General features: G+C 57.0%; 1 protein-coding gene across 1 annotated transcript; it reads right to left on the bottom strand.

The window, feature by feature from the left end:
• Positions 1–976: 976 nt before the first annotated feature.
• On the bottom strand, positions 977–25502 carry Cep170b (centrosomal protein 170B). The gene is made up of 19 exons (XM_021178722.2): positions 25297–25502; positions 22939–23070; positions 16193–16282; positions 15549–15627; positions 15067–15125; positions 14086–14224; positions 12214–12318; positions 11654–12127; positions 10613–11325; positions 10155–10328; positions 9804–9894; positions 7959–9629; positions 6457–6694; positions 4339–4498; positions 3905–4048; positions 3681–3769; positions 3277–3370; positions 2974–3025; positions 977–2883 (listed from the first exon to the last, which is right to left on the bottom strand). Exons 2-19 carry the CDS (start codon positions 23041–23043, stop codon positions 2636–2638), a joined length of 4725 nt encoding a protein of 1574 aa, XP_021034381.1. The 5' UTR covers positions 23044–23070; positions 25297–25502; the 3' UTR covers positions 977–2635.
• Between the last annotated feature and the right edge of the window lie 616 nt (positions 25503–26118).

The following is a 26118-nucleotide window of genomic DNA, read 5'->3' as shown; positions in this document are numbered from 1 at the left end:
ACGCTCTTCTTGCCGGTTTGGTTCTGCAAAGCCTTGCTACTTTGTCCTTCCTACTGTGGTGATCCTACCGTCTCTGCTCAGCAGCAGTACTGTGATGTCTGGAGCAACTGCCCTCTCATGCAGTAGAGGGCAGCTGTCAGCTCCGTGTCCCCTCAAGGGGATCACAGTCCTGCTTTGTCTGTTGCCTCCCACCTGAAAGCCCTTGTTTTGTGCATTTTCTCCCAGTTGAAGGAGAGAACATGATTTATCCTGTCACCCCATGGCTCCTTGTTATGGTTGGATCTGGAATGTTCCCTCACAGGCTCAGCTTTCAGCTCCTTGGACCCCAGAAGGTAAGAATGTGGAAGCTCAGGAGGCGGGGCCTGGTAGCAGGGGTCTTTGGAGGTGATAGCTCAGCCCAGTTCTAGTCTACTCTCTGCTTTCTGATCTGTAATGAAGTAAGGAATTGGGGCTGCAGAGGCGGCTCAGTGGTTAGGTTAGGAGCATTGGCTGCTCTTGCAGAGGACCAGATTTGGCTTCCAGAGCCCGCACAGTGGATAACAAACATCTGTAAGTCCAGTTTCAGATGACGCAATGGCCTCTTCTACTCTCCACTGACACTAGGAGTGCATTCGAAAATGCAGGCAAACCACTAATGCGCATTAGCTTAAACAAAAGCAGACATCTGCTTGCTGCTTCCTTGCTTTGAGTGCCACCTGGTGGCAACATCTGAATTCATATATATATATATATATATATATATATATATATATATATATATATATATTTTTTTTTTTTTTTTTTTTTTTTTTTTTTAAAGACCATCTTGTTAAGTAGCCCTGGCTGGGAGCAGATAGAGATCCCTGCCTCCCAAGTTCTTTGGACAAAGGCATATGCCACTGCCTTTAGTGTCTTGAGCCCACAGAGATTCCTTGTGTCAAGGAGACGGTCACCCAACACCATCCCCAGAGAAGAGGGCCAAGGCGGCAGTCACTGGTGTGCTGCCACGTGGAGGAATGATTTATTAGAACAAATTTCATGACAAATCATATAAAATAACCATTTCCTGAAAGACATCCACAAGACCACCTGAGAACAATGTACAGAGATGCCTTCAGAAGCCAGGCAGGTACAGTACCAATGCCGGGTTGAAGGCTAAAGTGACAGAAGAACTAAGTATGGAGAGGAACACCAATTTGTGCATTAAAAAAAAATTACACAGTGATGACCAGGGGTGGGAGGCATGGACTCTGCAGGACAGCCGTTTACTTACAGGGAGCAGGCTGTGGGCAATGTGTGGGACATGCAGGGGGAGCAGCCAACAGGCTGAGCTGGCACCTCCTCCAGACAAACAGCAGGCTCTACACACACACACACACACACACACACACACACACACACACACACACGTAAACATCAGGTGGGCTGGGCAGAGGCACACAGGACCCGTGCATGACTCTATCAGCTAAGTGTAAACAGGGAGACCCATGCTACCCCTGAGGGTTCTGGGCCCCCCGCCGCAGCTACCTCTCCTCAGCAGACAGGTCCTGTTCAGGAGCAACGCCCACACACACATCAGGCAGGTCCCAGAGCACACCCATGCCAGCCTGGTCAATAAGGGACTGTCCCCATCCCACTCCAGCCACCGGGCTCTTTGGCTTCGTGCCTCCAGAAGCATCAGCAAGGGGCAGCAGCAGGGCAGCCACCCTGCTCACCTGGTAGGCCCCAGCCGCACAAATCCTGAGAAAGCATAACCAGTAGTGAGCCTGTCCCTGCCAGGCCTCCGCAATGGATCAGGCCGCAGGAGCCTGCTGCAGTTACCACTTCCTGCCCGCACCATCTGGGACAGCAGGGGCAGGTACATGGTTTAGATCACAAAGCCAGGAGCTTCCAAATCTCTTTCTGCCACTCTGGTAAAGCACTCACCACAACCAACGGGATTGCTGGCCCACCTAGCTACACCCAGTCCCACTGTAAGGAAGCCCAGGGTCCCTAGCTGGGATGAATCCACTCAGGAGAGCTTGCTGGGACGGTACCCAAACTCAGTGGGTTTGGCAGTTGTGTTGGCACCAAGGGCTTAGAACCACTCGTCTGCCCAGGTTGATAGACTCTGCAGCAGCTCTGGCTGTGGACTCAGTAGGAGCCACAAAGCAAGTGGCCCCCTTCCTGGGCAGTTTGGGGACATGCCAAACCCATCCAGCTCCTATGTTTGGCACTGACTGGCCCCAGGGTCCAGCTCCTTTCTCTGTCTGGCCTCAAGCCAGCACATAGGGATGAGACAGGGCCTCCCAGGCTGGGGCTGGACCTAAGCGGGGCCTGCGAGTTCCTGCAAGGAAGCAATGTACTCTCCTTTAAAGCTACCAACAAAAACAATGGTGATTGACGGGAGGTGAATATGCGGCCTCACCAGCTGGCCCTTGGCAGTGGACACCCCAGGGGCTAGGCTGGGAGGCCTGTGGAGGTGGGGGCGCCATGGGCTGGATGAAGTGGTTCGGGTGCTGGCTGAGGAGGGTCTGGAAATGGGAGGCACCCATCCATGGGGCTATGGCACATACAGGGTTTTCACAGAGAACCTCCTGCAGCCAGGCAGGTGGGCCGTGGGATGGATGCACAGGACGCACGCGCAGAAGAAGGCTGGCCTTGCCTGCCTCACAGCTTAGATCAGAAACCTCTCAGCATCAGGAAGGAAGGCAGGCTCCGGAAGGCCGGGGGGCCCGCAGTTGGCCCGCTGTGGGAAGCTCCTGAGAGGCAGGGCTGGCAGCAAGGTATCCACCGAGGCAGGTGAAGTTGAGCTCTGAGCTGCTGGCCGGGCTTTCCCAAGTCCTGGCTGGCCAGACCCTGAAGGAGCCCTGTTTCCCATCAGTAGGTCGAGGTTCAAGCTGGGGTCCACAATGGCATTGATGACTGGAGGAAGAGATCAAAGAGTCCAGTTGAGAATCTGGCTATAAGCCTCTGAGGTTGCCCTTGCCTGCCTTAGGTCTGGGCCACACCTACCTTCTAACTGCTTCTGTACGCGTCGAAGTTCCTTCAGGATGGAGCTGATTTCCTGGGAAGGACAGAGAGGAGGAAGGCTGGAGGGTGAGAGTAGGAAGATGCAGGGCCCCCAGGGCCTCCTGGTGGACTTGGATTAAGGATGTGGCTTAAGCAACGCCCACTGGCTGGGAGCCAGGCCTGAGGATGGGGGTCCAGGCTCGAGGATGGGGGTCCAGGCCCGAGGGTGGGGGGCCAGGCCCGAGGGTGGGGGGCCAGGCCCGAGGGTGGGGGGCCAGGCTCAAGGATGGGGTCTCTGTCTCTCACCTTGTTGGATGTCTTCAGGATGGGTACTTCATTCTCAGAGTTGATTCTGGCCTCTAAGTCCTCCCAGGCCCGGCCTGTATTCTGGAAGAGGACCCTGAGAGGGGAGCAGGGACGAGGGCAGTGACAGAGAACACAGAACAGCTGCTCCCCTGATATTCTCTGGCCATAGTAGAGCTGATTCAAGAGGGAAACTGACACCCCGAGCAGGAGTGTGGCTAGCTACCCCCATGCTCAGGTGGGAACAGCTCAGATAGGGCCAGAGAGAGAGGAAGCAATGGGGCCCCGACCCCAGGGAGCAGTGAAGACACACAGAGACTGGCTACCCACATGTGACCTATCAGGGTGCATACTATTGCTAGATGCAGCACACGTGACCTGTTGGCACCCAGGGACTACCCGCTTACTTCATCTTCTCAGCAAGATGCTCCGTGTTTTCCCGAATGGCATGTGACAGCTGGGACACCGGGTTTAACATCAGATTATCAAAGATCACCTGGAAGGACCTGAGCATTAGTATGGCCGGGGCCCTCCCCTCTCCACCCAGCTAGCTGGCCTCCATCTCACAATCCACACACTGTCTAAGACACGCCCCAACCCGCAGCTACGAAATGTCAGAGGGGCACCGTGCCTCCTCACGGTTCCGAGGCCTCGTCTTGTTGGCCAGAGCATCGTCTCGGCTGTCATTCATGTTCTGGTCCAAGTTGTGAGAGTTCATAGAGCCAGGCGGCACTTTCTGGAAGTTCAGGCTGGCCTCTGGAATACGCTGTACCAGCTGCAGAGAACAGAGCATTGGCTCGGCTGATGCAGAGGAACCACTAGGGGGTGCAGTGAGCCCCTGCACTGCTTCAGACAGAGAAGAAATAAAACAGGATATGACAGGCCTGGGCCCGTCTGCATCTGCTCCGGATCCCTCCCAACGCCCACTCCCTTGGAAGGACAAGTTTCCACAGCACAAGCTCTCAGGATTCTGTAAGGATTCTTATTACAGCCCTCACACCAAGAAGCACACGGTGGATTTGACCCTGGCAGATGAGCACCTGCGCTTGAGAGACCTGAACTCACCTCTTCCCGGGCTGAGATGGTTGAGGCAGGGGTGTTGGGAACATTCCCGAGAGATGGGCTGCGAGTGGGGCCTGGGGAGCCCAGTGAGTCCCCGTCTCCAGCCACATCATGGATCTCCCTGGCCAGGATGGCCACATCCTTCACTAGTGTCTGGCTTAGCCTGTGGCCAACAGGAAAAAACAAGTTCTGCTAGTGGTCCTCTTGGGAGAGCCCCAGTGCACAGAGGAGGGCAGTGAGGACCCACGAGCATCCTGTGCAGAGTCAGGTCCAACTCCACTGCCTGAGGCCATGCTGGGTAAAGGCCTGGGCCTGAAGTACATGGCCTGCCCGAGCTGGGCCTGGGGTGTGTGGGGAAGGGTCTGACAGAAGCATCGAGTCCTCAGGCGTTCTCCTCTTCCTGTACACCAGAGCTAGTCACTGGCCATCAGGCCCTCCCAGAATGGATATAACTCAGCCTCAGAGTGCATGGGCACCACCTTGGTGAGCAGGGAAACAGAGGCACGGGAGGAGTGAACGGGGACTCCGGAGTCCAAAGGTCAGAGTTGTAGAGGGACCTTGTGGCTCTTCCAGTATGGCTGAGAGCTAAGTTCTGATCACACCATGGGGGAGCACACATCTGACAAGGGTCCTGGGGCTTGTCCCAGTGAGGCACCTGGGTAGCCAGGAGACAGACGACAAAGTAGGCAGCAGCAATTCCCTGAGCTTGCTGCTTTGAGGACACCAGTCTAACTAGGTTCCTGGACACATGGCCAGCCCCGTCTTTAGGGAGGTCCCTGAAGGGCGCACATCCTCTCTCTTGCTTTCACAGTTCTTCAGGCTCATCACCACCATGATCCACACACTTGAACCCTCAGCTCCAGACTTGGGGTATCCTACGACTCTCCTCTTGGGTCTACCTAGGACCTGCATCCTAGGCCTTTGCCATACCTGCCTCTCTCCAAAAGCTTCGTCAGGGTTCCCCAGCTGGGTGACCCAGGCTTCTCACCTACTGGTCTCATGGTTCTGACATCAAGAGAGCACAGAAGCAGGTCCCCCTGACTCTACGTGACACCAAACCTCCAAATGTTCCCACTTCTTCCTGTGCTGCTTCTCTTGGGGCCTCTTTCTACAGGGAAGCTGCAGCAGTCTCCTGGGCCCACCAGGCAGGCACACCAGAGCTTGAGAAGCCCACACGGGCCACACCTCTTCCTGCTCCTTCTTATACTGAGACCTGAGGAGCCTTTGTCCCTTTGGGTCTCACTCAAGGGCCATACATCCTCCCGTACGCCCTGCCTGCCTCTCAGGAGGACCCTCTTTGTCAACCCATCTCTCTTACCCTGTCCTCTATGTGACCTCATTCTACCACAGCCTCACCTCTGCCTGTGAGATTACAGTAACTGTGCCCCCATCCACACATGGGCCACTCATGAGGGCCATCTGTTTCTGGTCACCTTCTCAGTGTCTCAAGAGCTCTCAAGAACAGCAACCTCAACAAAATTCCTGAGGTCCACCTCGTTCCTAGGGGACATCTCTACGAGCCTTCCAGTGCCTGGGCACCAGGACGCTGGCCATAGCCAGCTAGATCCATCTCCATACACCCTTTCCCAGAACACATCCCAAAGAATGGCCTCGTAAGGAAGTTTATTTGGAATAAACTGTGGTCACACTAGCTCCTTGAACCCAAAGTTCCCCGCCCTCCTAGAGAGACACCCACCAGTCCACCTATCCATCCACCCATCCATCCAAATATCTACTCATCAACTGAGCCATCACCTGGTGACTAACCCACCCACCCACACACCCACTCATTTATTCATTTATACACCTTCTTTGTTGTTGCTGTTATTGATTTTGAGACAGGGATTCTCTGTGTAGCCCTGGCTGTTCTAGAACGAACTCACTCTGTAGACAAGGCTGGCCTCAAACTCACAGAGATCTGCCTGCCTCTCCCTCCCAAGTGCTGAGATGAAAGGCATGGCACCAGGGGGTCTCATCCACCTACCCACCCACTCACATAGCCACCACCCACCAAATAATCTCTAAATCTACTCAGAGTCAGAAGCCCAGCCTAGCCCCAGCCCTTAGGCTGCTTTCAGCCAAGGGAGGGGGCCTCTGGCCTGGCCCTGATTGGTCACTCACCTAGCAATCTCTGCGATCTCTGCTGTCTGCACGATGAAGCCGTAGGGGTCAGGCTCTTCCTCGTCATCATCTGTGTCTCGGGGGCCCTGGGAGCGAGCCCGGGTAGAGCTGCTGCCCCTCGGGGTCTGTGTGGCTGTTGAGGCATGGGAGCGTGTGTGTTTAGGGGAGCTGTGGTGGGACCCATACTCCTCCTCGGAGGTGGACGTGTAATCCGAACCCTGCTGCCGACGCCGCGTGTCTTGAGTGAGTGGTTTGGATTCAGAAGCGAGAACAGAACAGAGAACACTCAGTGCCTCGGTAGCCTCAGGGTCCCTCAGGATGAGGGCCCCGTGCTGCAGGACAGGTGCATCACAGCTGTCCTCAGAAGCCCCTAGCAGAAGCACCCCCAGCCCAAAGGACATGCAGGGCCAGGGACCGGGCACTCCTGGGGTCAGTGCAGCATCCAGGGGGCAAGGAGGGGGCAGAGTGGTAACTGGCTGTGCCCGATGAGATGAGAGCATCTCTCTGGGCACCAGGAAAGGATGCTGGGCAGATAATGAGGTAAGCCACACACAGGGACCAGATATGGCACCACAAAGCTGGCTCACACAGGTGAGTGAGGTCAGACCATTGCCAGTCCAAGCCAGGTTCCCACAGCCTTCATCAGACCTACATCCTTAGGTATGGCTGCCTGGGTAGGATCTTAGATTCCTTGCTTAGAGCTGTTTTGAGTCTCAACCAGCATCGATAGCAAATGCACTTTGGATGAGGGCTGGATGGGGCCTGCATGCTAAGCAGTGCTGGCAGGTGAGGGACAAGCAATTTCTGCCAAGCAGACATCCCCACCCAGTGGTCCCAGCAGGCAGGAGGTCTATGTGAAGATGCTGGGAGGTAGGGGGGTAAGTGGGGTCAGCTGGGGACAGCAAGGCCAAGGGGTGGGGCTGCGGCACCTTGGCTCAAACCAATTCACTCAATCCTCGGGCACAGCACAGCTCCCTTGATGTGGTGGGACAGAGGCTAGATGGACAGGTCACCATCCACTCCAGAAATGGGGCCAGCTCTGACAGCTCAAATAGTGTGTCTCTTCTTATTGTACACACGTAGCTCAGGGGATGGGGCAGAGGTCTGTTCATGTAGACTGACACAGTCCTCTCAGGCCAGGGCTCTGTGGCCATTCAAGGGTATCATAGGGGCTCTCATTAGATAGACACCCTTCACTGGGGCTTCAGCACAGAGGACAGGGGCCAGAGAACTTTGGGACAGCTCTCTTCGGGTCCTCAGCTGGGCAGGTTGGGCCCCTAGCCTGGGGACACCAAGAATGACAGCCAACCTTAAGGCCCAGGCACTGAGATCTCTGCGGTGACAGGAGGCACCCCGGGAGGGTCTTCTGCCACACAGGTGCCATGGGTACACCTGGCCAGTGCACATATATATGCAGGTCTATGACACATCTACCCAGGGGCTCAGCTGCTGCTGGCCATCCTGCCTACCCACCAGCCCACTACCCACCACGCCACACTCACTGGAAGAGTATCTGGCACTGCCCGGGCGAGCCCTGCTGAAGGGCTGGCGGGGGCCAGTGTTGGCAGCAGTAGCAGCAGCCTTCTTGGCAGCAGCACGGGCCTCGGCTATCGTGGGCTTACGGCTGGTGCTGTAGAGCTCAGCACTGCGACCGGAGAAGCCAGTTCGGGCAGGGGCAGTCTCAGAATCACTGGGCCCTGTGAAGGAGCCTGCCCGCTTCCGGGGCATGGCCAGGATGTCCAAGCGTGTCAGTTTCTTGGCCTGCTCAGGGGCAGCACGATTTGCTGGTTCAGGGTTGGCTGTGGTCCCTCGTTCACCATCCACAGCTTCAGTGTCTGAGGCATCCCCTAGACGGGCCCGCCTAAGTCGGGAGGCCCTGGTGGGCCTTGGGGTGGATAGGCTGTTGGAGCGGGTCAGTGCCTGCTGCACCTTCTGAGCTGTGGCGGAGCTGCGGCTTTGCTCCTCCCGTGCGGCTGGGGATGGTGGGGGAGCCACTGGTTTCCGACGAGGTCCTTGTCGACCTGCCAGGGTAGCCTCTGGGGTCTCGTGGTTAGAATTGGGCAAGTGGGCAAGGCCAGAACCTCGCTCTTCCTCGGGCCAGTCCAGGGACCCTCGAGACCCATGACCTCGCCGCATGGCTGCGCGCCTTGATGTGTCTCCAGGGCCCAAGTCTGCAGGTGTTGGGCGATGCTGTCTCTCAGACATCCGCTCTCGGGTGCTGCCCGGGGTAGCACCCCCTGGGTCTGGTACTGCTGGCGGAGACAATGGGCTCTCCTTCTGTGGTCCTGGAGTCTGGGGTGTTGTTGGGCTGGGACCATTTTTGCCGCTGAGCAAGCTAATGGTGCTGGCTGTGTCCACATCTGAATCCCCAGACAGGGAGTCCTCTGGAGGCCTAGGGGTGCTACCCCCATCACACTCGTCTGCAGACTTAGAGCGTAGTCGAGCTTCCAGGGCTGCCAGGGCTGTCTCAGTCTCCTTCAAGATCAGGTGGGTGTCCTGAGTGTGGAAGTCCAGGCGTGAGGCACGGGCTGCGGCCAAGTCTTGTAGGAGTGGGTGGCTAGAAATATGGGGGAGCTTGCCAGGTGCTGGGGGGCCGCTGGTTGGCTCCTTAGTGAAACTCTCTTGCCGGGCAAAGGTCAGAGTCTCCTTGGGTGGAGCTGGGTCAGGCTCTGGGGACCGACCACTGCGCAACTGGATCACCATCCTCCCATTGGAACTGACGTAAAGGCCATCCCTTGCTGAAGGGCTGGTCTGGACTACCCGTCCTGGGCCATCCACTTCCCCAGGACCCACAAATGATTTCTTGGGGAAGGTGGCCTCCCCATTCTGATCACCAATGAAGAAAGAGGTAGGGGCTAGCTCCCCAGGGGCCCGTGGTGAGCGCCGACCCCTGACCCATGCTAGATCCTCCTGCCGCTCTGTGCCTGGTTCTGGGCCTCGGCCGCCATCTGACCCACTGGCATCACTGAGACTATCAGGGTCCAGGTCTTCCTGGCCTATGAGGCAGTTTGCTGGCTCACTGCCCAGCTCTGGTGGCCCTGGGCCATTCCGCCTGGCAGCTTCAAGGCCTGCGGGGCTGTCAGCCCTACCACTGGGCAACTGAGGGAGCAGACGCCGAGTTCGCACAGGCAGGGGCCCCTCAGGCTCTCCGGTTCTGCGCCCAGGACCGTCCTCTGTAAATCACAAGGCCAATGCAGTTAGAATGGCTACAGACCTGCAAGTTCTACATGCACACAGAGCCCCAACCCTGTCCCAGGCCCAAGCTGAGGCAAACTATGTCTATGGTGAGGACCTGAGGCCACCTCGGTATGGCCCCCAACCCTCACAGCAACTCTGGGTTTACATACCTGCCACACCAGCATCTGAGTAGCTGTCAGCCAGGCTAGCCCATCGGGAAACCCACTTCTGACCCCCAGGAGAACCTGGGACCAAGAGGCTCTGCAGAGAGAAGGGCAAGAAAATACATCCCCAGCCTGGGAGGCACAAGCTCAGAACAGAAGCCAGGGCTAGAGGAGAACCATTCATGTGGCAGCTGCCAGAGACAACACCCTCTACAGAAACAGTCAGGAGGGCCCTGTGGCCTCCCCTAGCCCCGTGGGACCCCAATGTCACCACCAACAGGTTAGCTCCATCAGTATATCAGGGCTCAGTCCCTTTTCTACCCTGACTCTTCCCAGGGTGGCAGACCTGCGTCATACCTGCTGCTCCATCTGGGGAGCCATGCCTGGTGCTCGGGAGGCAAACTCTTGCAGCAAAGCCATCCGCTGGGCCATGCCCCCATCACTGGACTCATCTTTGTCACCTCTGATGACAGGGCGGAAGGTAGCAGAGGACACCCTGGAGAGTTCAGGGGATTCAAACACTCCAAAAACCTGCAAAAAAGGAGAGAGTGCCAAGGGTCAGAGGTGCCCGGATCTCCACCCCCACACAGATGTGAGCCCAGTTATTCAGCTGGGCATGGTGCATAGGAAACAGACTCCATTCTGACAAGGTAGGAGACGGAACCCAGGGCCTCCCTCCTCCAAGTCCGTGTGCCCAGCTGGACCAGACACATGACTTGACAGCAACAGACCAACATCTGTCTCCCCAACACAACCCTGGAGTCCCTTCTAGCCCCACAGTCCACTGGAGGGTACCACCTGACCAGACACCTTACCTGGTCGATCATCCTCCGAGCCTCCTCCACTTCTTGGTCTTGAGCCTCTGTCTCAATGGTGTACGTGCCTGCGTCGCTAAGACTGTCATCCTCCTCCTGTTTACGTGCCTTGGTCAGCTGAGGGTCAGTGGGAGGCGGTGGGGTGGTTGAGGGGGTCACAGGGCTGGCTCCTCGGGGTGTCAAAGGGGCGGGCAGCACTGGAGGTGTCTTCTCGGGGGCAGGTCTGGTGGCTGGGGAACTGTCCCGCATGCACTGGGCCATGAAGTCCTGGGCCAGGCGGGAGCGGCGCCCCACACTGCCAAAGGAGCGGGTGGAGGCGCGGGGGACGGGAGAAGTATTGCCCAGTCGCTCCTCAGTCTTCTCTCGCTTGAGCGAGCTGGCCCTCTGTGGTCCTGAGCTGCTGCCAGTGGCACGGACCGAGACACCAGGACGGTCTCTATCTGAAGTCCCAGGACCCCGACGCTTGTCAGCCTTGGGGTCTGCAGGTGGGGTGTGTGTAAAGGACTGTGAGCGTTTCTTACGGGGTGTGTCCTCATCGAAGAACTCAATGACAAAGGCTTGCTGGTTGTGCAGCAGCTCTTGAGGGTCCCTTTTGATCTGCCTCTGCAGCCGCACCTGCTCCCCACTGGCCTCCGCTGGGGCTCCAGACACCGAAGCAGTCTTGGCCAAGGGGTCCTCCGAGTCGCTCTGTGTGCCATCCTCATGCTTGTGGCCTGAGAGAACCCTTACTCATCAGCCTACAGCGAGCAGTCTTGGGAAGCCTCACTATCCCATGCCCACTGGGAACAGATCCAAGCTGACAGCCGTGCGGAAGGAAGTCCCACAGCACTGGGAGCCTTGTACATGTGGCCCAGTGACTAGAAGACACTAGATACTGCCCCTCATCCAGCTCCCCCCACCCAGACCAGGCAGGTGATTCCTGGCCAATTCACTGGGAAGTGAGAACTAGCCAAACCACCCAGGCCAGTCACTGACGTGAGTGTGGGGACAGCAGACTACCTGCTAGCTTAAGAACTTGCCCCGGTGCCGGTCGGCACTTACCCTTCAGAGTTCGAGTGTGGATGGGAAGGTCGCTTTTGGTGCTGTGGCGGTCATCCCCGGGGCCATCCCGGCGCAGCAGGCTTGGGTCGTTCTGCACCAGCCAGTCGGCCACCTTGGTTTCGGCCGAGACCGTCTCCACAGGGGTGGTCTCCTTGCTGGGGGGCCGCCGCTGGCGCAGGGAGAACTTGGTGATATGGTCTTTGATTTTCACCTTGCCTGGACTGCAGTCATCAAACTCAATGGTGAAGGAGGCGTGGCTCTGCACCACAGGGGCCGTCCCACCAACACCTGCCTCCTGGTCTTTTGTGGGCACTTCCTGGGTCGGCACCTCAGGGAGCCTCGGAGGCTGCGGGGTTTCCTTCGTGGGGATCTCAAAGTAGCTGGGCTCACGTCTGAACGAGTAGTCTGGTGGCTCTGCAGGAGCACGGCAGCTGTCCAGCTCGCCGTTTTGCTGTGCCAGGTCCTTGGGACGCTCTGTGGGGAGGGGTCCTCAGGCCAAGCCTTTTAAAAGCCACCCTGCTACCCTCTGACCCAGCCTTAGCAGGAGCACTGGGACTCACCTGAGTAGGGCTCCTCCTGGTGCCGGTCTTCAGATGGGGCCCCACTGTCATCCTCACCCCACCAGGAGGGCTGCCCATACAGGGGTGTGCGGTAAGTGACCGTCTCTGCAGGGGAGTTCAGGATTTAGGTTGCTATGGCCTCCAATGTGAAGGTCTGGAACAGGGCCAGTCTGTGGACCGGGCCCTGGCCTTCCCTCCCAGCTGGGACCTGCAGCTATTCAAGTGTTGGCCAGTTGTTGAACACTCTGGGCCTGTTTCCACATCTGTGGGTGAAGATGACTACTTGCCCTGCCTGGGCCTCTCGCAGTGGTAATGTAGGAGGGCTCCTGAGAGACACAGTCCCGGGACGGCGTTCTCTGCCTTACAGTATACAAGGCAACAGGAGCCCATACACAAGGTTTGGCCTCTTCTAAGTTTCTATAAATGTCTCTGCCACAGTGGGTAGCCCTGGGGTGAGGGCCACCACAGTCTGAGTGGTCAATGTGACAGATTTGTTTTAATGTTAGGATCTTCTACGTCTAGAAGCTGGCATTCTTTCTTTCTCCCAAGAATCTAGGTTTTCAACTCTGATTTGGACAAGGGCAGAGTCCAGTGCCCCAGGGCAGGGCATCGACAATGAGGTACAAACAGCCTTGTCTCCCATAAGCCCTTTCATTTCTGTTGGGTCCAATGGCCATCAGAATCTTGGTTACTGACCCAGGTGCTCACACCAGCAGGCAGCAAGAAGGTCTGAAGGTCAGACTACCTATCAGTCAACAAGTGTCGCTGTAAAAAGGAGGCTATACCTAGGTGTTCTGCGTGTGTCTCCTTGTCCCCCAGGGACTCCACTCTTTACAAAATTACCATATGTTCCTTATATAAATGATGGGCGGTATGCCATACGCATTAATCTTATTCCACCATCCACACCCTTCTCCTGTTGGCCCCAACTGCTGGTCCACGGACCTCATTTCTTTACCTCATACTGCCCTATGGCAGTGCTCTCAAGCCTACCTGAGGTCCTCCAATGTGCTGTGCTCTGTAGGACTGCAAAACTTACTTGCCCAGCTGGCTACACCTGCTATCACCTCAGGGACAGCTCCAGGCCACTGTCACCAGCTGTGTGTACTCACAGCCTGGACACTGACAGGTGCTCGGAAGAGGTCAGGTGACTGTCTGGACACCTGCCCAGTCCCCAGCAGTCTTCACAAAGGTAAGTACAGGTTCAGGGTATGCCTGCATCTCAGCCCCACACCAGCAGTCCAAGATTCCACATGTTCATACATGTGCTGACCCATAGGGCACAGCAGATGTTAGCCAAGGCTGGGGTAGCAAGGTGTCCTTTCTGATGTAGGAAGAACATCTAACTTGGTTTCCTCGAACTCGCCCAGTTCACCACTGCATATCCAGGCAGGACTCACATCTCCTGTCACTGTGCTATGCTATCCCTACACCCACTCAGACCAAGATACCACTACCCACCTCTACGGTAGCCCCTGAAATGTGTAAGTCAGGCCTTACCCTGCACTCACCTAGCCACCCACCCAGCCCTGGGGCCATATGATCTGCAGAAACAGACAACTAAGACCTGCCTGCCTCTGACCTGCTGCAGACCACAGGGGCCGGCATCTAATGGTCCATCGACTGTTGGTGGCCCTGGGGTCCAAGAAAAGTGGGCATGCCTGGGAAGGTATATGCAGATACCCAAGACAGGCCTATGGCTAAGCAGGCCAGCGCCCTGACTACTGAGCTGTGAACCTGGAGTACAAGCTGAGATGAGGGGTCCCATGGGCTATAGTAAGGGAAGATGGCAAACACAGGGGCAGGGGGAGACAGGGACTTTGCATCTGTGCCCTTCCCCTACCCATCCCGGTCCCCACACCCGAGGCCTACCTGCTCCATGTCTTCGGTCACCTTTCTCTGGTCTGGGCTGTGAGGACTCGCAGTAGGGTGTGTGGTCGGGCAGTGCATCACCCCTCTTGGGCGCAGAGACCTTGACGCTCACCTGCAGCTGGCTGGTGTACTTCTCGTGCTGCGGGCAAGCACGGAAGGTAAGGGGTGCTGAGCCAGCCTCGAAAAACCTTCCAGCCAGCCCTGCCTCTCCTCCACAAACAAATCTGAGACTAGTCCGTCTGGGGAGGCAGCTGAGGGTCTAGGCTCCACAGAAGGGAGGAAGTAGGTGAGGGTCACAAGAACGGAGCCTAGAGACCGTCATCCTCCAGGCCCCACCTGAAACGGGCCCTGGGGAGGGTAAGCACTCAGGGGCCTAGCTACATGACCTCATACTTTACACTGGTGGCCTTCATTTGCTCTCCACTGCCTGCCTTGCCCTTGGTGGTCTAATTAGATCCTTCCTTGTATCCTCCTCTGGGTGGGTCAGGGCCCAAGAGTGTGGTGGTCTGGCTTTCCACCTTGCTTGGCCCACTGTAGTGTACTCTACTCCCAGGGGATCTTGGCCTCCTGTTAGGTGGCCCACCCATATCCATTGCTTCCCAGCTTTCGGGCTTTCTTCTGTATCCTATGCACTACCTGACTTGAGAGGTCCAAGGTTATAATTGTAGGCCTCAGAAACTCCAACTGTTCCAGTAGGGCCAACCACTCACTCAGCCCTGGCCTCCCCAGCTGTCCCTACCATCTGTCGCCGTATAAGCCCATGGGTAATGACTACTTCTCACCTGCTGGACTGGGCCATCCAGCAGGGCAGGCCAAGCAGCCCTGATTCATGGTACCTGCAGCTTGGGAGCCTGGGGAATGTGTCTGGGGGTAGACCAAAGCAGAAGTAGAGACTGGCAGGCTACGGGGCTCAGCCCTTCTCACACAGCCAGGGGTCGCAAAGCAGGGCCTGCTTAGCCCCTGGGCCTCCGTGACACTGACCTTGAGCGCCTCCTCGGGAACACGGTGCTGCACACGCTCTAACACGTACATGTTGGAATGTGGCTGTGGGTTAAGGAGAAGGCAGAACAGGAGGAGCAGGAAGGACCTGTGGCTGCAGCACTGGAGTTACCAATGGTGAGTGGGTAGACTCTAAGACTCCTGGCGGTGGGAGGACCTTCTCAGGGAAGACCAACCATGCCCCAACATACTCAAGAGCACAGAATATCCAAGCTTCAGAACTCAAGTCAAACCAGGGCTGCAGGTCCCAAGTTCCTCAGCCCTTCTGGGACCTCAAGCTGAGCATGCAGAAAGGCAGGCTGAGGCTAGGGGCAGATAGGCCCCTCCATCAGAGGGAGCCCAGCTTCTAAGCCTGAGGGCCTCCACTGTGATTTAGATATCCCCTAATTCGATTTAAGATGGCAGAGCAACTGTGGCCTTGGTCCTGATGGAGCAAAGTAGGGGAGTCCCTCAGAGAAGGATATCATAGCCAAAGCGGATGACGTCATTGAGCTTCAGTGTGATGTACTTCTGGTCTGGGATGCGCACATCATTCACAAATGTCTAAGGAAGAAAGGGGAGGAGGAGGAGGAGGCTAAGCAGGGCTCCTTGCCTTCCTGTGTCCTTGGCTCACTGTCCTAGGAGCAGACCTCTCAGGTAGCAGACCCTTCAGGGCCCAAGTGGGGAAACCTGACTGCAACTAGGGTCAGATGCCCCAGCAGTCCTCCACAGTCCAGTGGCTTATTGAAACAGGGTCCTGGGATGGACCACATCTGACTAATGTAGAATGAACCATGTCTAGGTAGGACAGATACACGAAGCCACAGAGAACCCATCCCTGTCCTTCTGTGCCATATCCGGCTCCTCATTGTTATAGCCAGGGCCTCCCTCCTTTCCTAGTCCCAAAGGACCAAAGTAAAGGACATGCTCCCTTTCCCAGGTTGGGGCAGGCACAGCTTGCTGCTTTCCCGGGAGCCCATCTCCTAGCATTGTGCCTCCCTAGCTCAATAGAGATCTGGCCTCGCTAGCTGAGGGAGGCCTCACTTTCAGCCAGTGGGGGGCTCTGGACAGGTCCCTAGAGGGATGATCATGGCTGTGCTCTGACCAAGCAAGAGCCCAGTACACTCACCCCATTGAGACTGCCCAGGTCCTTCACCCAGTGCTCGTCGCGGTCCTGGTCGTAGTTGATGACGGCATGCTGCTTGTCCACACTACGGGACTGGAGGGAGCAGACAGTGACCCTCAGGTGCCCAATCCCAGGCTGCAATGCCTACCATAACACCAGCACCCCTGGGACTCAAAGCTCCTGAGCCCCCTGTCCTGTGACAGTGTGCAGTCAAGGCCACCCAGCTGTTACAGCGAGCCACAGGGCTGTGTAAGCCACCAGGGCCACTCGATGGCACCTCCTTCTTCAAGCACCCTCCCGGCACTGTTTCCAGTGCACTGGTCAGCGTGGGAGGGCATGCGAACCGTCTAATCACCTGAGACAGGCCGTCCGTCCCCTCCCGAGGGCAGGCAGAGGAAAGGCTACACCCTGGCCCAGCCCACGGAAGCACACAAACCTGAGTGACGGCCACATACAGCTGATAGTACAGACTTATCCCAGGCTCCCCGTCCACCTCCCTCTGCCCTACCCCTGCAGGGCTTGGTGTGTACTTGGCTCATGCTTGAGCGCAGACACTTATTTCAACACACATGTGGTTCTTCACGCCAAGTCGTTCTCACCTTTCCTGGCCACCAACCTGCCCGGGACCCCTCCCAAGGACAGTCACCGAGCTCTGCACATGGCTGAGGCCCCAGAGTCTATACCCAGGACAGAGGTGGGAACAGGGCTGTGATGCTTGTCAGCGTGGGCCATGTCATCAGTCTGCAAGGCTGCGGTGGCACCTGCACTACTGCCCAAAAGCCACAGGTGCCTGTCTCCACCCCCCATAGCACACTGCAGGCAGCAGTAGTGTCGGCCTGGCCCCTCTCCCTGCCCTGAGCTCAGCCTAAGAGAGGACAACAGCATCAACCAACTCAGGGAAACCACTGAGCTCGGATGAAACACTTGAGCCAGGCAGTGCCTTCCAAACAGGAAGGCTCACCTCTGGGGTGGGGCATACTGCTGACAGCCTTTGCTGCAAGACCTGCAGCCGGTCACGCAGAGGGAGCTCTCAAGCTGCCCACCATCATCATGCCCTTTCCCCAGCAACAGCTGATCCATTTTGGGGCACACCCCTCCAGGTCCAGGCATGTAGTAGAGACGGGGAGAGGATGACCATGAGTTCCGGCCCAGGCCCACCTCTACTGTGAGCCACCCAGCTTGGCAGCGGAGACTCTATTTCTAGCCTATCTAGAGGAGCTATTATGGAAGATCCTAAAGACAGGGCTGCAGCAGGGTGGGTTCCAGGTGGGCCTTGACCCAGCCTCTGTGTCCCAGAGCCACTACCACCAGGGCCCCAAGGTGGCTGACTTATCCATGATGATGGGCTATAGTGAAGGCAGCTTCTGTCTGGGTCAGAGGGGGTCATACCTCATCCTGTCAGGACCCCCAGTTCTTTCTGGAAGTGAGTGGGATACAAGGATTATGTAATGGGAAGGGAGGTATCCAGGGGTGGCAGTGTCTGGGGGTGGCTGTCCTTCAGCTGCCTCTTCCAGTGTAGCCCACATTTCTGCTAGGGATAGACATTAAGATCCAGCCTGCTCAATGTCTCCCTGTGGGTTCCCCAGGCCTGTTCCTGGTCTAGTTCACCTGGTCCCAAAGCCACAGGTCTCTGACATAGTGCGTCTTTGACCTTGAGATGGCCAGCTCCATCCCCAAGGCCCATCTTGGGCTGGTCCAAATTTCTTCCCTATAGCTGTACATATAGATACCTCCTTTCTCTGGCCTTGGGGACACAGGAAAGGGCCAGCCCAGATATCATTTCACTTGTTCACCAAACCATAGCCTATACTTCTCCCTGTGCATGAGCCAGGTCGTTTCAGACCCTACCAGACACAAGGGCTCTTGGGGCAACAGAGACCACCTGCTTCAGGGAAGTTCAGACTTGGAGGGGAAAGGCCAGAAGGGTCAGGACAGCCCTGGGCTCTGCCTGCCTGAAGTGGGTGAGACAGCGGCGTAGACTAATGCCTGAAGCACTTCAGGCTGACCCTTCCAGGCGGGAGAGCTTCTTGCCTGAAGCTTCACACACCCCCTGCACTTGAGGGCCACCTCCTCTGCTCACCCTGTATACCTCAGGCACTTCAGCCATTCCTACCCTCCAGGAATGCCTATCCAGCATGCCCCTGGCCATTCCTAGGGGTTTACTCTGCTAACCTCTATATTCAGCAGGTTTCATCCCAACTTTACCCAGTCCTGAGTAACTGCCTAACCCCCTAGGCTTGCATACCCAGAGCCCCAAGGCCCCAGCAGCCTCTCCATACCTCCTTCTCTAGGTCAGGTCAGACAGGCTCTAGTCAAATCACACCCTCACCTAGCTTGGAACCCAGTACCATCCTCTCCCTGAACCCAGCCTTCTTCTCCCCTCAGTATTACTCCCACCCTGACCTATTTCCAAAACCTCTGCTCTGACGTGACACAAGGTTCCCATGAGCGCCACTGATTCGTGGTGGGTTTGTAAGCCCACCCACTCCTTAGGCTGTCTAATGACAAGTTGCTCTCAAAGTACAGAAGAGGGAGAAATCAAACTGCCTCCTGGCCACCTCCAGCCAGAAACCTCCTGTCACCAACACCTAAAGACAAGCAATAAAATTTACCAGCCACACCCAACATGCTCAGGAGGTAGAAGCCAGCCCAGTTAGGAGACGAAGCTCTAGGCCCAGCACTGAGGGCTAGACTCATCCAGGGACTGGAAAAGAACACCGTGAGGCAGAGAGTGGACAAACACAGTCTCGAGAAGTGGCCAGAAGAGCACCAGACACACACCGAAGGAGAAGTTAATAACCTGTGCTTACTTAAAATGTTAAAATGACAGGCTTCTAAACTTCGCGCCTGGCACCCTGTCCTGGCTATGCTGACCCTGGCAGTGACCACACCCAGAACTCTGGGCATGCCTTGCTGCCAGCTCATCACCCCCGCATAACCATAGCCGAGATACAGGCACCCACAGCAGCAAGCTGAACCTGCTATGTGAACAGGGCCTCTCCTCGGCTCTGGGATGTGCTTCTGGGTTAGGGTGTCACACACGGCCAAAGAACAGACTAGGAGGAGGCCAAAGCCAGCTCTCCTTAAATTAACAGCACACACATGCACATATATCACGTATGACATATTTTAAGAAAACACCTAGCCGGGCAGTGGTGGCGCACGCCTATAATCCCAGCACTCGGGAGGCAGAGGCAGGCGGATTTCTGAGTTTGAGGCCAGCCTGGTCTACAGAGTGAGTTCCAGGACAGCCAGGGCTACACAGAGAAACCCTATCTCGAAAAAACAAGGAAAAAAAAAACCAAAACCACCTGCAGGCACCTCATGTGTGAACACATGCATATGGTATATGCATGTGCTCACATGTATATGCATGTGCTCATATATATGCATGTGCTCACATTTACATAATATATCCCGTCATTCATGGGTGCTGGCTCTGTGCCAGTGCTGTTCTGGGCATACTGGACAAACCACAGTCCCTGAACAGCACAGCCCATTGATGGCATGTGGCTATTGTTGATGGCTGTGCCCCGGAACACAAACAAAATGTCTCTGGCCCCTCTGCCTGACTTGATTCAAACCACAGCCCCACTGTAACGCTGCTGGGGCTCCCGACTCCAGCAGCTGCCCCTCTGTCCTCCCATAGCCAATCCTCTCTACACTGGAGCCTCCCACTCCTTAAACAGAGATCCTTTCTACACAACCCTGCTGACACCTCCCCTGCTCACTGCCCATCACTGCTGAGGTGTCTGGTCACTCCTAGGCCCTCCAATCCCACCCACAGTGGCATCTCCTCATTTTTCTCCTCACACAGGGATTGAAGAAAGCTGTAGTGCTGAGGCTGGCCAAGGGTGCATGCCTCCATAGAGGAAGAGCTGGGAGTGAGGTGAACGGGAGCTGGCTTCGGGTGGCAATGGCCGAGATCAGGAGATAGATATCAGGGTACAAAGGTGGATGCAGAATCCCACCCTGAAGATCAAGGGATGGTGTAAAGTGGGGTTGGAGAGCTCTGGAGGTCCCCAATGTAGGGAAGGGAACTGGAGTAATGCAGGCTCCTGGCAGAGATGTAGGTAGAGGGGACAGAAGATGATGACAAACCTAGGTTCTTTTGAAAGGTCCCAGGGCAGCCGTGGAACAGCCCAGATGCTGGGGGCTGGGTAGTATAAATGATGTGTGAATCCTTTGGCTGCAAGCAGCCAGGAGCCCAGAGAGACTAGAGGGGCACCAGGAACAAGTCTGGGGGCTTCTTAGTAGGAGAAGCTGCACAGCAAGTGAGGGGTCTGGAGCTAAGCAGAAGGATAACAGACACGAAGAGGGTGAGAGGAAGGGGTGGCCTGAATGAGGGCCAGCTGGGCAGGGCAGAGCCAAGGCCTTCTGCAGGGGTGCTAGGAAGGGGTTCCGCTCTGTACTCCTTCTATGCCTGCATGGCCTCCCCAAGCCTCAGCTAATAGAGTGTGTAAAAGAGAGACACCCCTTCCTACATTACATCCCTTGGGGACAGAGAGGACAGAAATGTAGCCGCACCCAGGCCAGGGGCTACCCAGCATGGAACAAATGCTGTGGCTCCACACTGACAGGCCCAGAAAGTAAGAACCTGACCTCAGATCTGCTCTATGTACTAAGACCTGAGTAGGAGACCTGGTGGGACTGCCAGCCAGACCAGATCCAGGCAGGGGGGAGGGGAGACTGCTCTGGGTCCCCAGCACTCCAGGCTCACGCCAGTTCCTCCCAAGATGTGGCCTGTTCCGTGGAGCCATCCTGGTGGCCCTGGGGAAGATAGTAAAGCCATTGCCAAGGCCATGCCTGGATGTGGACCACACCATGAGGGAACAACCCAGCTAGCTAGGGCTAAAGGCTCGGAACACAGCCGGGAACTCGCACCTGTCCCATAGATTTAATGCTTTCAAATAACTAAAAAGCATCCAAGGCTAGTTCATGCTTCACAAAGCCAATGCCCATAAATATGTAAGCTTCCTGTGTATCTCCCACAGTCTCTGCACTTTTCTAAACCAGGTAAACAAGGCCACACTGCATGGCAGAAACTGCATGACCCACACAACCCTTTACTGGACAGATTTGACTTGGCTCCCCGTACAGAGTCGGGAAGGGACAGAGGTCTCTGCAGGGAACCTAGGAGTCTCCTAGCAGGAGGAGCAGCTGGGTTTTTGTTTAGGTGAAGTTCTCCAGACTCCATCGGGAGAAAATCCAGAAACTCCAGGCTCAGTCTAACTTGTACTATGACAAAATACCTTAGACGCGGAATTTATAAATGGTACTAAGGGGTGGGTACTGATGATTAAGGTGCCAAAGACAGGCAATTTCAAAGGCAGCACCTTCTGGCTGAGTCCCCACTTGGCATAAGAAGTGGGCAAATTGGCCCAGACATCTTTTATAAAGACCCTGTTCTAGTGAGTTTTTGTTAACTTGGCACAAGCTAGAGTCTAACGGGAAGAGGGGTCTCAGCTGAGAAAATGAACTCATCAGATTCCCTGCATACAGGCCCGGCACATTGTCTCGATTGCTAATTGATAGGGGAGAACCCTGCCCACTGTGGGTAATCCCACCCTCAAACAGGTGGTCCTGTGTGGTAAAGAAAGCGGGCTGAGCAAGCCATGAAGGGCAAGCCAGTGAGCAGTGTTCCTCTATGGCCTCTGTATCAGCTCCTGCTTCCGGATTTCTCCCTCTCATGACGGGTTAGTAAAGAGACATAACCCCGGTCCCCCTCAGGTTGCCTTCAGTCATGGCTTTTATCACAACAACAGAAACATGAGACCCTTTAATCCCATATACAAGGACCTTCATGCCCCTACCTCTTAGTATCATCCCACGCGGGACCAGGTCCAGCATGTAACCTTTGAGGGGCATAAACTCTCAGAAAGGCACAAGTGCAGGTTGTGCTAGCCTCAGAAGGGTCCATCAAGGCTTGCTGTCCAGCTGCCTGGGCTCGGTTCAGGCTCAGCCCCACTCCTGGGAACCTCACATACCCTGGGAGTGTGCATTGTGACCATACAGTACACAGGGGATTAATAAGTACAAAGAAGACCCATTTACAGGCACTAGGCTGCGGCTTTGTGCCTGAGCAGACCCCTTAAAGCTGGACAAGATGAGTCTCGTGTCCTTCTCAGAGTCCCATGATGGGACATGGAGCCCAGAGACTTGAAGCTAGGATTCTATGCTCTATGCTGAGGTGGAAGCAGTTCAGGACTATAGGGAGCCTGATTCATTTGTCCCCCGCCCCCCCAGGCTAGGATGGACCCTGTATGTCAGCACCCCAACCCTACCCTTTGTTCCAGAGCCAGAGAGACATGAGCCCTAAGAAACCCAACTCAAGTTCTGAAACCCAGGTGGCCCAGGTGGCCCAGCCATATCACCCTTTCTAGCCCAGGAAAGGGACTCATCCTGTCAGGACACATGAGAAAGTCACCGGCACTATCCACCACCTGGACACATTGGGGAGCAAGACCTCCAGGACAGCCCTCAGGCCAACCCCATGGCAAAGCAGCAAGGACATAAATGAACCACCTGTCAGTGCTGTCCAAGATCCTCAGCTCCATCTGCACAGGACACCCCATCCTTCCTGGAGCCCTGGCACTTTCTTGTCAGAAATAGGTCTGACATGAAAGAGCAAGAGCCCAGACCCTCGCGCACCTTACACCTGTCCACCTGTGGGCCTGGTGCCCAGGTAAAGAGGGTTCTCTTCCTGGCTTTGAGGTCCCTGAACCACCTGCCCAAATGTTCCCACTCACCTGCAACATGAGCTCACATTCATCACGCCCCACGAAGATGAGTTCACGCGGGAGCCGGTGGCGGGTGCCACTGCTGCTCACCAGGAACCAAGATGTGACGCTCATCTTGGCACCGAGGAGGCCTGCCTGGTCCTGTGGGGAGAGGGTCAACACTGGAGCTCCCCAGCCTGGACTTTGGTTCCCTGGATTTGTACAAGGCCGGCACGGACCTGCTCCTTTAAAGACCCATGGCCACAACCTCAGAATCTCCTTTGTGTTCCAGGCTCTACATCCCTTTTCTTTGTAGGTGACTCTGGCCATGCTAACCAAGTGCAGAACCACATGTCCATGTGAACTGAGAAACAGTCCCAGGTAGTACCCAGCATGGCCTACAGAGGGCTCTAGGGTATACAATCTTACTAGAAGGTCTGCTTCCCACAGCAAGCCACTCTGCACAGAAGTCTTTGGAGCACAGGTCTGACTCCATCCCTACAGAGCCCAGTACAACATAAAAACCCAAGCCTTGTTCAAACACAGGAATTAGCTTCAAGAGCAAAGCATGAACCCAAGCTTGGGCCTGGACAGTGGCTCTGTGTAGGCAAACTGTCCAAGAGGGGGCAGTCTAGAGCTCCTGAGTCCTGGTGACTCACAGTCTAGTTATACTGTGAAGAACAACTAGAGTGTCTGAGCCGTGGCACTTTCCAGGTGTTTGCCACCTGGATTTGAACCCTTGTACTTTAAAACAGCGGGTGCACACATGCACGCACACACACACACACGCACACATACACACAAGAAAGTGAAAGGAGAAAGCAATAGAAGGAATAACTAAGAGTCAAGTGGAAGACTCGTCACAGGTAAGAAAGGGAGCAATGTGGGGCAGAGGAGGCAGAGGTGAAGGCAGGTCCACAGGGTGCAGGAATCGGAAGCTGGATGAGCGGCAGAGAATACAGAAAGACTCTGGGCTCCCACAGGGCTGGTCATGTGGAAGCAGGATCGACCACACAAGTCATCTCTCTGGAAGTGTGAACACACACAACACACACACACACTGGAGAGGTCACACTAGTGATCTGAGGGGCCAAACCCTGTCCTGCATTTCCCAGGAGCCATGCCCAGAGATGTCATCACTGGGCTGCTCACCCAGGTCTCAGGTCCCTTCGGGGTAAACAGCAGGCAAGAACACAGGGCTCTGTCCATCTGTGAAGGCCCATAGCACTCCTTCAGGAAGCAGGAGGAAGATGGAGAAAAGAAACCTGCCTCCCCAGAAAACAGCTCCAGTTGGTCAGGAACATACCCCTACCCTGCACTGAGGTCCCCTTTCCTTAGGGCCCAGCTTGAGAGGCTAAAGGGGCAAGATTTCAATGCCCTTGCAGCCTCTAGGACCTCACTGGGTATCCATAGCCCCAACTCCCAGAAAGACCCAATCCTACTGGCAAAGGTGTCAGGGCTGTGGAGGAAGCCCCCCCAGGCCCCAGACCCACGGCATCACTGAGTCTCCCAGCCCCACCCAGCCTGGATGTCTCCCACTCTGACATCACCTGCCATCATCTCACTGTGGACAGCAGGCACGGGGACACCCTTAGAGGAGAGGGAGGCCAACCCCCAGAGCCTGGTCATGGGGTGACCACTGCCACCGCCAGTCCAACTTGGAAAGGCTTCTGAGCCAGGGCTTGCTGTAGGAGGTTTGGGGCTAGGCTTAGCCCGGCCATCGTTGCTAGGAGGGAGAATAATAAACACCCCAAACTTGTCCCCTCAGCCGCGCCAAGCAGAAGAGCCACCACCCAAAGGTGAAGGAGGAGGTGGCGATGCAGATGCTGAGAGACAGTGGGAGGCAGGGAGCAGCCCCGTGGTTGAAAGGAGCAGACAGAAGGAGGTCCCCTCCCGGCCGCGGACAGCCCAGAGGAGGCAGAGAAAGCAGGGAGACAGTGGCGGCTAAAGGGAAAGGAGAGAAGAGAAGGAAGACGGAGGGAGGGACCGCAGAAGGAGGGGGGACCGGGCACCCGGGAGGAGGCCGGGAGGCGGGCAGGCGCGCCAGGCCCAGAGGGGGAGGGAGCGGCGTTGTATCCTGAATCAGCGTTGGCCCTGCCCGGGCGGGGACCCGGCGCCCAGGTCTACCAGCTCGGCAGGCCGCGTAGACATGCGCGGGGCCAGGCCTTGTCGCCGGTGCCAGGAGGCCCCTCCCGGGCGCGCGCAGACATGGGCAGCATCGGCAGGCGCTGGCTGGGCCAGGTGTGCCGGGCCCTCGCCCAGCGCCCTCCTCACCGCCGCTTTTGTCCAGGTCCGCCCGCCCCGGTGTGGCCCGGGGGCACGCAGGTGCCCTGCTGGAGGCCCTGCCGCCGTGAGCGCAGGGCTGGCGCGGCCCCTCCTGCGTCCTACCTGTGCTCCCGCCAGGCCCGCGGCTCGCCCGCCAGGACGCTGCCCGGCCCAGCCCGGCCCTCTGCCCGCCCGGCCGAGCGCTGGGCGGGGCCGCCGCCTAGGACATGCCCGGCGCGGCCCGCACGCTGGCGGCAGCCCCGGCCGAGCCCACGGGCAGAGCGCCGGACCGCGGCCTCGCGCGGCGGGTCCCCTGACGTCTGCGGCGACACGCTCCGCCCCGCGACGCCCCGCCCCCGTGACGCCCCGCCCCGCGACGCCCCGCCCCCCGGAAACCAGGTTAGGGCGGGCCAGCCTCAGCAGGTGAGCCGGACTCCGCAGCGCCGCCCCAGAGGTTACGCGCTGCCCCTCCCGTTCCGTCCACCCGTCCCGGCGCACCGGATCGGGCAACCAAGAACCGGCGATCACCTTTGTCCCCCGCCCAGCCTGGGGCTGCGCATCTCCGCCACCCTGTGCACCCAGACCCCCTTCTCTCTGGCGCTGGCTATCCCAGGGTTGCGAGACAGGGCGTATGGCTACCCAGCGTCCCGTCCCAAAGCCGAATAGTTAACACTTAACCACATTCCAGAAGCCCGGGCTCCAGCCGCTCTCCCAGCCCCAACCTTTGGCCTTTCAGCCCAGTGGAGGGGTGCAGGGCGAAGGAAGTAGGATGGATCCCAGAGGCCTCTGCGTCCAGCTGGCTCTCTTCCTCCTGCGTCCTCGACGTTGCAGGACAGGCCACGGACTCGGGACAGGATGGTGGGCAAAGACACCAACGTACCTGGATGTCACAGTGGGCTGGACGGGGAGGGGCGGGGAACTCCGGAGGCTCTCCCAGTTCCTGAG

The sequence above is a fragment of the Mus caroli genome, unplaced genomic scaffold (genome assembly GCF_978045245.1).
Source record: "Mus caroli unplaced genomic scaffold, Mus_caroli_1 scaffold_14, whole genome shotgun sequence".
In the NCBI taxonomy this organism is placed as follows: Eukaryota; Metazoa; Chordata; class Mammalia; order Rodentia; family Muridae; genus Mus; species Mus caroli.
This window is presented reverse-complemented; position numbering and strand designations above follow the sequence as displayed.